At 50.0% G+C, this 14,282-nt stretch overlaps 1 protein-coding gene across 1 annotated transcript; it reads right to left on the reverse strand.

The window, feature by feature from the left end:
- Nucleotides 1-3,293: 3,293 nt before the first annotated feature.
- On the reverse strand, nt 3,294-9,219 carry ZIC3 (Zic family member 3). The gene is given in 4 exon segments (XM_033201614.1): nt 3,294-5,503; nt 6,322-6,485; nt 7,607-8,081; nt 8,083-9,219. Coding segments are annotated over 4 exon segments (1,401 nt in total). The 5' UTR covers nt 8,665-9,219; the 3' UTR covers nt 3,294-5,323.
- Between the last annotated feature and the right edge of the window lie 5,063 nt (nt 9,220-14,282).

Raw genomic sequence — 14,282 nt, forward strand, 5'->3', positions numbered from 1 at the left:
GTTTTCGGAATTCTGGCCTTTTTTCCCCTTAACGTAAGACCACCAACTGTTAGGGCAGACACCAAAGCTACAGTGCCAATTTTCATAGGCTCACGTTTAAATGAGATATACAGAAAACGGAGCCTGGGCAACGTGTAGGGGTCGAACTAGCAATGGCACACTTGTCTGTTGAGGAGCCGGGGCATTTTCTTGGAAAATGGTGCCTACGTGCTCATAGGCTTCGCCACTGTCCTGAAAGAGAACATACTGTCCACTCTTGGGGCATTTTTAGGGACTCAAAGGTTCTGTGGAATCCCAACCGGGGCCTGATAACTCGAAATGGCATCCCCTAAACATGGGAGCTCCGGGAGGGGGCGTTTTAAGTCGGGCCAGGTGGGTGGGGAGGCCTCTGGCGGGTTTTTTGTCCAAGTCCCATGGGAACCCCAAACCAAAAAGCATACACCAACTTCCCAGGAGAATGCCCAGGAAGAACTTCTTCGCTTCCGTTTTTTTTTTTTTAAACAATTTTGTGCTCAACCGCCACGACCTACATTCCTCCGCGAGGCGCCCAGAGCTGAGGAATAACAACGGAGTTTAAACTACATAACAGTTCGGCAGCCTGTAGTCTGCGCTTTGCTGCGCTCCGCGGGGGTTCGCATCCGGCCGCCATGTTCACGACTCGAAAGCCGCCCCAAAACCAGCCCCCCTTCCCACATCCCTCTCCTCTCCTCCCCTCCCTCCAGCTCAACCGAGGCCGCGGCACTGCAAAGCCGCTTTCAACTCTAACCCCCCACCCCCTCGCAGCAAAATCCGACTCGACGGCTGCGAGATGTGCGCCTGCGCGCGGCGCGGGGAGGGCGCGGGAGTGGGGGTGGGTGTGGGAGGCCTACGGGGCCCCCGGCCGCGGCTTGAAAAGGCCGGAGCCACGGGGAAGCGGGGGAGGGGTAGGGGTCCCGGCCGGAGACTCCTCTTTCCTCTCAGCGGGTCCCCGCTCCGGCCCTGGCCCGGCTCTCACACGTGCGCGCTAAAAACCCACTTCAAAGTCTGTTCCCGGCACGGGGGCGGCCCCTTTTGCGCCGGCCCCTGGGCACCCGCGCGGGCCGACCACCAGTCCCCGGGCCTCGCAGTCCCCTCTGTCCCAGGCGCTGCGAAGAGGCCGGAGGGGCCGAGCGAGAGAGGACGTTCGCTGATGACCCCCGGGAGCCGCAAGCGGCCTTCGGGTGGACGAATAGCTCCCTGCCCCCAACCCCCACCGCTTTAGAAAATTGAATTGAACACAAAGTTTGCGGCCAGTGCTACGCAGTGGCCTTCGGAGCTCACCATTGTTTGGGCTCGTATTGACCCCAGGTCCGGATTAGGCAGAGGCTGATTCCTGCTTTACAGCCCCGCCGGCCTAATGAGGCCGGGAGGCGATGGGGCGCGAAGCGTCCTCAGAGCCTGGGCGACCGCCGGCTTACGGCCGCCAAGGGCCCTGTAGGTGGAGGTCAAAGGGTCAGCGGGCAGAGACCGCGAGAGAATTGACCCTAGGAAATGAGGTCCCTTCCCCCCGCCCGAGCCTCGACAGAGACTTGCAAGAACTTGGTGTGTGGACAGGGACCCTGGGAGCCCCCGCGAGGGGCCCGAGGACAGCTGAGCTGGAGCCCCGACTTCCGAAACGCCTGGCCTCGCCGCCTCTGCCCCGGCCCGGGCCAAGGATCCACTGGAGGCTTGGGACTCGAGGGACAGAAACCTGTGAGAGGAAACCAGTCTAGGTGCCAGGAAAATCTCTTCAGGCGATGGGCACGCTGCTGGCGATTCTTCCACAAACTTACATGTTAAGAGGCCCTTCGACTTTGCTCCTCTGTTTTAGGGAGCTTTTTTGAAGGGGGAGAGAGAGCCAGGGCGAAGAGGCAGAGACATCAGGCTGGGAGAAGGGAGAAGGGGGAGGAGCGAGGAAGTCCTGAACACTCCAGCTTTTCCTGGGAGGCTTTGTGAGCGGAGGTCTCTGCTCACTCATGTCCAACTTTAGTAATTTAGATCGACCGGCCTGCTTAGTGTGGACCCTGTCCTGATCTGTAACCTTCCGAAGCTGGATGAAGGCCAAACTTCTGTCTTGCATGGAAATAGCCACCTCCCTTTTGCCTAACAGTGGGAATCTTCTTATGCAAAATCACTCATTTTGAAAAAGGGACTTTCAACAAAGATCTTACAAGGTGCAAGAGGGAAAGTAACAAGTTGATTTATACTAAGAGTCTGGCCCATGCCTCGGGCTTGAGCATTTATGAGTTTTTTTTTGGGGGGGGTACTTACTGTCTAAGGTTGTTTATTAAATATTCAAGAATGTAAATGTGCACTCCCAGAGCCAGATTATAGAGGGGAAATCTGTGAAAAGTTTTCTATCAAAATAAGGAGTTTTCTTTACCGCAAATGACAAGGGTGGAGGACATGATTTTGAGAAATATGATGCTACACCCAAATTAGATGTAATGATCTACACAGGCAAAACTTTATATTCTCCTAATATTGGTTATCATAATTGTTTTTCATTTAATTGATATTGTCCCCTTTTAGGACACTCAGAGTACTTTCCTGTAAAATTTTATGGTGGAATAATTTCAAGTAACTAAGAAAAGATCAAACTGCTCTTTCTCGCTTAAGGAGATATTTAATACATTTAATTGAAAGGGAGGCAAGTTTTTGGTGGAATCTTGTACCCAACACAGGGCTCTACTTCCATTTAAAGTTAGGTTAGATTGAGGGTGGGGGAGGGAACTCATGGAGAAAGTGGTAAATTATGGAAGTTCATTGTACAGTTCAGAAGAAAAATATACTATTTAGACTTCACAATGGAACACACTTAGAGCCAGTCTTATGAATATATACTTTCTGAGAACTTGCTGAGCATTTAAAATGGTCTCTGGTTTGAAGTGAAGGAAAAAACCTGAAATAGGAATCTGGTCCAGCACCCTCAATGTCAAGGTCAAGATCGGAATGTCTGGGTTGGGAGTGATAGACTGACCAGGTTACCTGCTCGTCACATGTGGAGTCATCCCAATCTCCGTTCATGGCATTCAGGCTTGGATATTGGTGGAAGAAAATGCAAAAGACCCCATTATTCTCCACTAACAAAAAATAGCCTCCAAAGCAATTGCAATTAGAAACTGTCAATAATTGTCTGTTGACAAAGATCAGTAGATAACTTAAAATAGATTGCTTCAACTGCGTGAATTCACAGAATCAAAGTTTCTTTTAATCATCAGAAGTTCTATAAACATTTCAATTTCAGATTGATTTATTTGAACATGAAAAAAAATCAGGCACCAAATACAAAAATGTTATAACATAAATAAGATGTGCCAAGACTTTATTTCTTCAAAAAGAACAATAAACAAAATTCTAGAATTGAAAATGATCATATATAATACCAAATTGACTGCCACCAAAAACCTAGAGCATTGCCCCTTAAAGGAGGTACTTAAGCTATTCAATACATTTCTAAATACTTTACAATTCCTTATCTCCACCTTTCTGTTATTCATGCAGAGATTGGGCTCAATAACAAACAGCACCCTAATAAAAAAGGTCTTAATACTCTACCCACTCCAGCCCCCCAAAATAGCAATCAATTTCTTTTCCATATAACCATTGTAAAAGAACCGTTTGTCCAAAGGAGTTGCTTCACTGAAGATTAAATGGATTGTTAACATTTCATCACAAAGCAAACAACCGTTTTTCATTGTTATTGATTTTAATGGAAACAATGCTCTTAACATCTTTGCCTACAAATCATGAACTTTAAAAATACATATTTTGCAATTTTTTTCCATAGCATCATTTCAGAACTGCTGCAGTTATTACACCGCTATATAAATGTTATGGATAATTGTGATAATTATGAACTATATACAGCAAACAAATCAGCCTTTGCCTTCCAAAATTGTAGATGGACTATGGTTCTTTTAAGAAGCACTTTAACCATAAGTAAGCAATGCTCAACTGGCCTTACTCATCACCACTGTTTCAGACATAAGCTATCTTTTGAAAATATATAGATAGCTACTAGATAGGTTGATAGGCAGATTAGATAAGTCATAGATACAAACATATATAGGTATATGGGTGATCTCTAGATAGAAAACACAGACATGCATCCTGCCACAATTTTCATTTTTATGTAAGGTAATAAAGAACTAAGGGACATAAAATTCATTAGGTTACCTTATGTTTATATATGTAGGGCAGGGATGATTAAATCCAGCTTCTCAGTCTTTGAAGTACAAGATTGAGATGTCATGGCCACTAACTGAATTGATCAGTAATATTTGATTTGCATGCCGAAAATCCAGGACAAACACATTTAAACTCGCAGTTAAACAACCATCTGAGATAGAGATAAAGAAAGGAGAGTCTTCCCAGATGGAAACTGACACTGTAAGGAATTTATACTGTAATAGAAAAATAATTTAACAATTAAAAAAGGGATCTGAGTGAGTTATAAATACCAACAAACAAGATTTAATTTGCTCACATCTTCTCTTTGTAGAAGAAGGCTGTTACAAAACAAGAGAAAGGAGTCAGTGGTTCCAAAATTGTAAATTGTGTTCTTCTTTCAAAACAATAAAATTTTAATGCTAAAGCAGTTATAATCAAAACCTGTACAGAACTTGTTAGAAAACATTTATCCATAAATATTGTTCAGTTCCCGGCACTTGTAGCAATAATTAAATTACAAACGATAAATATGGCATCAATGGATATGTATTTACAAAAAAAAAGTTATTACAAAAGGCAACTGTATACTAAACGTCACAATCTGTGTAGAGTAACATCACATCCTCAGCCTGAAAAAAATACTGAACAACAGTTTCGACCCTATTAGACAAAAATACATTCACAAGTGTAATGCTTTGAGGAAAAGTTCAAGACATAACAGGACTTTGGCATGGTTTAAGACTGTGAGAGTTTAAACAATCACCACTAAGGCGAAAAAGAATTTCCATCAGTTTAACATCACCACCACCAACAAGCCTTCTATAACTTCCTCTCGAGAAACAGGACAAGTGTTAAAATGAATTGCAGGAGTTTAAGAATGGGGTGTGCAGACAGCAAGAGGAAGGGGAAGAAAAAGCAGTGTAAAGATTTTGTAAAAAATGCTTCAAATGCCAAAACATATTTTCTAATCCTGAGAAAAGGGCATGGCTACTTTTGGATCTTGCCCAAAACCTTCCTGGACAATTGCAATTAACAAGATGTAGCCCTATATATGGCCTCTTGCCTTAAAACTCCATTTCCATCTGATTGGTCTCAGTTTTCTTTTAAAAATGCATTTGGTCCATTCTATAGTTAACAGGGTTTGTGTTTGTCCTCAGACGTACCATTCGTTAAAATTAGGAGGAAGTCCAGGGTTGTGGCTGGTGCTAGTTTGAACTGCAGAAGGGGTTTTAGTGGTATCTTTACTGTTTGCAGAAGCTATAGCGGGTGGAGTGGAAGATTCATAGCCTGAACTGGCAGCAGGGGAGGAATCTGACCCTTGAGATTCATGAACCTAAAATTAACATGTATATATTATAATGAATATAATTCCAACTGGCAATGTGCAAGCAAAAACAAGAGCAGAATTCGAGCACTGTAACAACAAGACCGCCCAGTGACCCACTTAAAAGAAAAATGCTGCTTAAAAAACAAAAAATCCATATTACCGATGTCTAGAAAACCCGGAGATGTTCGCTAAAAACCAGTTTTGCTCCGAAGACTGGTATTATGGAAAAGGAATAAAGCACTCCGTTTTGGTCATGCCACTTCAAAAATGCTTTCTCCACGGATGGAGTGGGGTAAGCAGTTACACTGTGAGGTCCTATAAAATACTAAATCCGGGCCCAGGTTTCATCAAGCCCGTTTCGGCTTGGGAAAGCAGGTACAGAGAAGGTGGCACAGGGGCCCTGAGCGCTGCGAAGTCGCAGACAAATGTGTGGGAATCAGATCGCGCTCCTCGGCCCTATTGTTTTATCCGAAGCCAAAGAGCGAATGAACCACCCACCCCCGGGTTCGGCGCGGCTACTCTCGGTTCCCACCGCGGGCAGAGTCGGGAAGAGGCGGCCACGGCAGTCCCGCAAGCCTAGGCGAGCTCGGCTAGAGCTTCCCAGTAAACAACCGATTGTTCCCTCCGCTTCCTCCCCCTCCCAACTTTGTTCACTCCCGCCCCCACCCCGCCCGGTCCCCAAAATGGGTTCAAGGTGTCACTGCTGGAGCAAATCGGATTTAACGTGGAGGACAGAGGGTGGGCAGCGCGGGCGCTTCCGTTCCGCGGCCCGGCGTCGGGCCGAGTGTTTACAAACCGCCGACCGCTAATAAAGAGGTAATTACCTTCATGTGTTTGCGCAGGGAGCTCGGGTGCGTGTAGGACTTGTCGCACACTTTGCAGATATAGGGCTTGTCCGAGGTATGCACATGCATGTGCTTCTTACGGTCGCTGCTGTTGGCAAAGCGTCTGTCACAGCCTTCAAATTCACATTTGAAAGGTTTCTCACCTGCAAAAGGCAAAAACCCAAAGAGGGTAAAATACGGTCAGCGCCGGAGTTTCCCAGAGGCAAGCAGCAGGAGACTGAGCTCCCGGCGGTCTTCCCGGAGAGGGAGCGCCGACTGGGGGCTGCTGTTGAGAATCTATTTTCCCTGGAGAGAAACGAAGAGCGTAGGTTGAGCCCGCTAGGTTTGGGAGTGGTGGTCGGGGCGGGGGTGGGGCAGGGCCGGCCCAGAACCTCACCACGTCTTTGTTCTTGCAAGGAGGGAAAGCCCCTGGCTCCTCCGAAGTTTCCCCTAAGTTGTGTTTCCACCCCACCCGACCCAGGGCTCCCAATGCGCGGCCACGTTCCGCCACCACCTCGGCGATGTAACCGAGCCCGGCGGGACAATGGGCCCCGGACAGGACAATCCCGTTCAGCCTCTTTGTACCTTTTAATTTGCCTCTTTCAAATGCAGCGGTTTGGCTAAGCCCGGTATTAAAAAGCCTGGGTAGTCGTACTTAATGTTTGGGGGGGGAATATATATATATATAAATATATATATATAAATCCAGGGGGCTCCAGACAGTTTTACAAGATGTTATGAACAACCCACGGAACTGCTTTAGCTTTCCTCCCGGAGGACTGAATTGAACCTGGAACTCCAAATAAAAATAGTTTGACAAAAGTATCAGTCATTTAATTAGGAGATGTGCCAATCAAGTGTAAAAAGGAGCGGAAGTAACCGAAAGTTAGTTTTCATTAGCATTTCTATGGTTGCCTTCCACGAATGTGTGCCGAGAGCTAAGTCGCTTGTAAGCAATATGCTCTCAACACATTCGGAGTCCCTTCACCGTAACCCAGAAAGGGAGACAAAAAGAGGCGGCGCCAGTTTGTTCCTGGGCGCGAGAAGGTCCCAATTAGTTCCTGAGACCGCAGAGCAGTCTGCCCGGGAAGTTAGAACTCGGCAAAGGCGCCACGGGATAGGGAGGGCTAGGGGTGGAGGGTCACTGACAGCGCTTCTTTTTCGAGCGGCCGTTGCGGGGCGTCGCCCCTTTCCCTGGCCGCTACCTCTCTCCCTCGCGCTGTTAAGTCCGCTGCGTGACGGGGTATCGCCAGTGGAACCCACGCCCGCCTGCTTTTTCCCTTACCTGTGTGGGTTCTCTTGTGGATCTTGAGGTTTTCAGAACGGGCAAAGATCTTCCCGCAGCCCGGGAAGGGGCATGGGAAGGGCTTCTCGCCCGTGTGCACTCGGATGTGGTTGACCAGTTTGTACTTCGCCTTGAAAGACTTGCCCTCCCGGGGGCACTCTTCCCAGTAGCAGACGTGGTTGTTCTGCTCCGGGCCCCCCACATGCTCCATGGTGACATGTGTCACCAGCTCATGCATGGTGCTGAAGGTCCGGTCGCAGCTTTTCTTGGGCCGGCTCAGCTGAGCCTCGTCGATCCACTTGCACGACAGCTCCTGCTTGATGGGCTGCCGCATATAACGGAAGAAGGCGCCGGGCCCGTGGTGGGCCGCCACGTTCACGCCCATGTTCATGTTCATGGGGCTGTAGTTAGGAAACTGCGCTCCGGCCGTGTAGGGGTCCGTGCGCGGGCTGGCCACTGGGCGGTATGGGTCAGCAACGGCCGAACAGCTCCCCACGCAGCCCCAGGTGGACCTGGTTGTTGTCCACGTGCCCTGTGGGCGACGGGTGCCCAGCGCCCTGCTCATGCAGCCCGGGAAAAAGCAAGTAACCAGGGGGCTCGGGGATGCCAGGTGGAGCATGCAGGCTGCTAGCCGAGCCGGCGAAGAGCCCGTGCTGCCCGCCACCCGAGGCCGCCTCACTGAGCCCGGAGCTGCGCTGGCGGAACAGAAAGTCGCGCGTTGAGTTGAAGGCGGCAGAGGCAGCGCCGCCGTAGCTGGGCACCTGGCTGGCGTGGTGATGATGGTGGTGGTGGTGGTGATGGTGGCCCAGGGCGTTGGCGTAGCCCGAACCCTGCGGCGTGAAAGCCGAGCTCTGGCCTGAAGATAGATCGTGCGCCGCGGCAGGGCTCAGCTTGAAGGCAGCGGCGGCGGCTGCGGCGGCGGCGTGGGTTGTGTCCCCGAAGGGATTCAGCCCCATGCCTGCCGGCTCACGGTTGGGCATCTCGTGGTGGCGCGGCGCGCCGAAGCTGCCCACTCCCAGCCCAGGGAACTGCGGGCCTCCGTCCAGGAGCATCGTCATGGGTGGGACGTTCTGCGCACAGGCGATCCGGCCGAAGTGAGAGAGGGTATCGACGAAGGAGGAGATCTCCGAAGTGCCGTAGTCGGAAAGGGGTGGCGGCGGTTGGACACTGCCGGGAGACCCCCAAGGCGCTACCAGGGGCTGCAACTTTCCGTCACTGCGAGAGTCTCCTGCAGAGGGGTAGGAGGGAGGAGGGGAAGAAAGAGCAGGGAGGGGGTGTTGGGGGGGAGGAGGGAGGAGAAGGGAGGAGAAAAGACTCTGGGACTAGATCTGGTTTAACAAACTAACAGGCGCGCACAAAGAAAAATAAGCAAAATAGTAAGTGGAGGGCGGAGTTTGCCAATCCTGTCCCGGGCACCCCTCCTCTCCCCGAGTGCACAGAACCGCAGGGCCAGGAGGCTCCCTGGGTACCGGCCTCTGGGCTGGGCTGCGCCTAGTGGCGGAACCGGCTAGCGGCCGGCTGGCGGGCAGCGGGCAGTAGGCAGGCTCGGTACTCGCCGCTTGCCGCTCGCCGCGCAAGTCCCAACCTCTTCGCCTCCAGAGTAATGTCCTTGGACTGATAAAGTCAATCACTCACTCCTCGCACATAAACCGAGCGGGAGGCCGCGCGGCGCGCGCCAATGGGGAGCCAGCTGGCCCGCGGTCACCTGACCCCCGGCCGGACCGCCCATTGGCCGCCGCGAGGCTGATTGGCAGCGCGGAGCGGAGAACATGGCAGCCGTGGCCGAGCGACCCCCGCTGATTGGGCAGCCGCCGGGTGCCTGGCAGGTGAGGCGGCGGCTGACGGGCCGCCGCAAGTGGGCTCCACCGGGCTTGAGCGGCTGCGGGGAACTGGGGCCGGCTCCAGCCGGCAAACGGCGGGACGCCGCCGGGCCTCTCGCGGGCCTCCCCCCACCTCTCGCGCTCGTTACCCGCTTTGGCCAAAGAAACTCTTTGCCCCGCCAGGATCGGTCCCACTGTTGCGCCGTCGGAGGAGACGCGGTGCCCAACGTCCAGTCCCGCTTGGGTCCCCGCTGCCTCACCACCTTGAGAACATGTCCCCTCTGTAGCTTCAGGGCGCAGATCCTGGGGAGAACCCAGCATTTTCGCTCTCCCCGCCCAGCCGCTGCGTCCACCCCCAATCACTGCGAGTTCTAATGGCCTCGAGACCCCGGACCCAGGCCCAGATAGTTCGCCGTTTGTGCCCCCAACCTGTGGACAACTGTCCGAGACCCAAAGGAGAAGAAATTACAATTAGAGCTGATCTCCCGTACTTCCGTCTGCGCCAAACGTTGACCCTTTAGTTTGTGAGCAGCGGCTGTACTTTCCGCTGCCCACTTCCCGAATTACACAGCGGGCACGACACAGCAAACATATACAACGCAGTAAACACAAGCACACAGCAAGAAACAAGCACACAACACCGTAAACACAAGCGCACCACAGGAAACAAACACAACACATGAAATACTCACACAACACAAGAAAGTAAACACATACAACACAGTAACAAACTACGCACGACACAGTAAACACAGGCACACAACTAAACACAATAGAGCAAATACACATAACAGCAAGCATACCCACAAATACAAAACATGCCAAGAGCACTTTTAGCCTGTGTACACAAAGCATGCACACAACGCACTAAACACGTAATACACTAGACACACAGTATCAGGGTGGTTTCCAAATCGCTAGGCTAATCAGCTTTGAATTCTCAACATTTTCAAATGCAAAAGTCGTGTTGGGGGGTGCTGATGCTGAATGGGGACTGTGACATGGAATTCTCTTTCCTCTGAACAGCCAAGGCTTTACTCTCTTCTACTCCTACCCGGAGAAGGTAAAGCATGTAGTGACCTCAGGGACTGCTTACCCCTTAAGGATTTACTTCCAGGGGTGTGTGTGAAAGTCCTCCCGCCTTCTGTCTGGTGCGAGGTCTTTCTAGACATAATGACCAGGTTCAGGCAAGGCTATAAATTCACTCATTTTTCCTGCAAGGCATTTGCAAAGAATGCAGGAGAGTGAGAGTGGAAATAAAAGGCAGAGAGAAAGATGGCTGTGATTGTCACATCCCTAGCCGGGCCAAGCCCCAAAGTCTGCGCCTAGAGGCAGTCTCACAGCCTGGCCGCCATCTCTCTGTAGGAAACAGAACATCTGATCAAGTTCAGAGGCGCCAGGAGAGACCGCCTCAAGCAGCGCTTTATAACTGCAGCCTTTCACTACCTTCTCCCCAATCTGCCTGGCCCAGCCAACACTTCACCTTCTTTCTTAGCCAGTTTGCTGGGAGAAAACCCTACCGGTAGCACATCTTACCGTATTCACCCCCTCCCATCAAACTCGCCCCAATTCTCTCTCCACATCCAGAGCTCTCTCCCCAGGTTGGAAGGTGAGTTCACTGCTGACTTAAATTATTGCGTCTGCCTAACATAGGCTCTCCAAGAATGGTTTCAGTGCCTCTCAGCAGAGGGTTTCTTTGGGGGGTAGGGGGGCGCTGGTGTGTTCAGAGAACAAATATGCTGAAATCATGCAAATGAATCCCCTGGAGTCAGGTTTACAAAAAAAGGAGGATTGCCTTTCTTCCCCCCTCCCTTTCTTTTCACTTTCTCCTTTATTTCCTCTCTTCCCTCTACCTCTCTCCACCTCCCACTAACCCCAACAGCCCTTGGCCAAGTAGTTGGTTTGGAAAAGTTTGGATTTCCTCACTGAGCTAGTCCCGCGGACAGCGGTTCTCGAGACTGGGGGACCGGGAAGGGGCGGCTGTCGAGCTCTGGCCGAGCCAGCGCTGATGCGAGAGTTTCCGGGGAGTGCGGCCAGGTACCCCGAGAATCGAGGGCCTTGCGCGATTGCAACTGGGTGAAAGGCTCAGAAGGTGGGCAGACGAGGGAGCTCATCATGCCCCTATTTGGGAAGGGGTCTCGAGCTCAGGGCAGGGGGAAGTTGCTGCCGCTGACCTACCCGGTGCCCAGTGTCCGTTTTGATACGGCCACATTCCGAATTAATTGCCTCCAGCACGTGCTCTGTAGTCTCTGGAACAAAAGGCATAATTCAATTAGATCATCAACCGAGAAGTGGGGAGGTAGGGGCGGGGGGTTGGATGCTTGTTAAGGGGCAGACCTGAGGCGATTCAGCCAGCCAAAATCCCGGCAATGGAGCCCTTCCGGGACAGCCGGGGCCCATCCCGAGAATGCGGTTCTGAGGGGGTGTCGGGCTGTGTGGACGCAGGAGTCCCAGATGCGCGCAGAAGGACGAGGCTGGGGGCTTTGTGAACAGCAGGGCAGAGGTAGGCCATTTCTAATTCGTTTCAGTTGGTTTGAGTGGGAGTTTCCTTATTTGGGGAGGAGGACCCCTGACCCTTAAAGAGAGTAGAAAGCAAAATCCCTCCAGATAAAGCTAGTTACTGCACATGAAAACGAAGCCCCCACCCCCAACAAAGCAAATCACTGCTGTTGGGGGCAAGGGGGGAGCGCGAAGTTTTTCTTATAACTTAGAGCTTCTCTCCTCCCCAAACTTGATTTTCAAGAGGAGACTCTGGGAACAACTTCGGGGAACAGGGCGCTTTGGGGAGCTGAGTCTGAGAACAGAGTGGTGGCTGAAGAGGGAAAGCTAAGAGGAGGAAAGTTTTTCCTAACACACAGGCAGAGGTGAGGAGATGGAGACAACTCTCGTGTTCTCGTTTTTCAGGTGGAGACAGGAGTCACAGCTCTAGTCAGGGAGGACAACTCTAACTCAGGCGTCGTGGTTCTATAACTGAGGCTCCCTCAGCAGCTTTGGCTTACTAGGGTTTACATGTGTAGTAGGCAATGTAAATTAACCAATAAATCTCTTTTATGTGTCCCCCAGTTGTATGTGGTCCGGTCTAAATATTCACATGTTTGCATGGATAGGAAATATAATGGGATCCTTTCCCTCACACTGCGTTCAAACGGTAATAGGAAAAAGATTCATTTTTATGCCCAAATCTAAAGTAGGAAATAAAATCAGAGAAACTGATCACTTCTAAACCAGCAAAGCTTTTGAGCTCGATTTTTAGGATCCATCTTGAAGAAGCAGTAGGGAAACAGAACGTCCTGAGGGGCAGTAGGGTAGTACCGGGTTCTTCGTACAACCCAGAGCCCAGCTCCACAGCACTTTTCTCTTCCGTCGAGCCTCCGAAAAAACAGAACATATACACACATTGTTTTATCATGAAGCATTTCTTTCTAAACACATTTTATGTGGTGGACATGAAATTATCCTGATTCGGTGACTAGTAATTTCCTTAAGTCCAAGGGAAACCCTGCGGTCTTTTCTTCTGTTTTGTATTTAGAAAAGACTTGCAATCTACACTCGCAACATTTTAAAGACCCTTTAAACCCAGCAAGCGGATTTCCGTTCTGCCAAGGCTTCCTGATTTATTTCAATAAATGAATCTTTGAATCCAGGAAGGGAATTATTCCAAGACGCTGAATTTGGTGCCCCTGTCTCTCCCTAGTGGAGCACAAAGTGTTTCTCATTGCAACATGTCCTTGAAACTCACCATTATTCGCCTTTTTTCCTGGTAAATGACACTTTCTTTACATAAATCCCCACCCTCTCTTCAGAGTCCCAGATCTTTTTAAAAAGAAACTGCAAGTGGCAATAAAAAATGAAGGAAAAGAAAGCTGGAAAAGAATGCATTTTTAACTTCTCTTTATTTTTATGCTAAGATAAAGCCCTTAATTGGCATCAGGGGCCAAGCTGAACTATCGATTTCCAGGACCTGCTGACACACTCGCCAACAGAGTGTGTCCGCAGGTTGGCGAGTGTAAAAAATCACACAGCTCCAGATTTTATTGGCCACGTCAGAATTTTCACTATGGTCCTATCATTTGACACATATTTTATAAGCCCTAAATACCTTTAAAATTCAATTGATAAAACAATAGATATTGTTAATGAACCCCCCCCTTTTCATTTTTTTGCCTTTGTCCTCTGAAATCCAAGGCATATTGTTGCCCAATGTAATGAAATGCAAACCAGACAGGAATGAGACATTTTCATTGTACTTGTCAATCAGGGCTATGCAGACAGATATATATACATATATATACTTGAACTTCAGAGACATAGGCTGAAGTGAATAGGGCTGAACTTGAAGAAGACAGGCAGGGAGTTGAACTAGAACTATCAGAACCCAGTTTGGAATTATAAAGGGAGTCCCTGAAATATAGAAAATGCAGTGAACCGCCCCACCCAGGTGGTAGGCAGTGGTCCTCAGGCAAATCTGAGTGAAAGGCTTATGATGAGCTGTGGCCTGCTGGGTCCTGCTGTCATGGAATACCTTTATCGCTCTGGGGGTGAGCAGGTGTTAGTCCCCATCTGCACTAGCAGTGGCTCCAGGTGCCAGGAGAGCAAGACACATTGAAAGAGACTTCTTCCTTCCTTCTAAATCAGAACACCTTGTAGGTGGGGAGTGCCCTGGCAAGAGGAGAGAGAGATGCAGGCAGAGGCCGAGATACACAATGACACATTTGATTTATGTTTACAGGTCTTTCCCCAGACATCTGAAGAGATGGGGGAAGGAGAATCAATTTGGAGAGCCAAGTTTGCCTGACATTTTGGAGCACACATTTACCCAGGACCCCCAAGTTCCTTGTAGCTGCAAAATGCTGTAC

This window comes from Trachypithecus francoisi, unplaced genomic scaffold, assembly GCF_009764315.1.
Source record: "Trachypithecus francoisi isolate TF-2019V2 unplaced genomic scaffold, Tfra_2.0 Lachesis_group6, whole genome shotgun sequence".
Classification (NCBI taxonomy): domain Eukaryota; kingdom Metazoa; phylum Chordata; class Mammalia; order Primates; family Cercopithecidae; genus Trachypithecus; species Trachypithecus francoisi.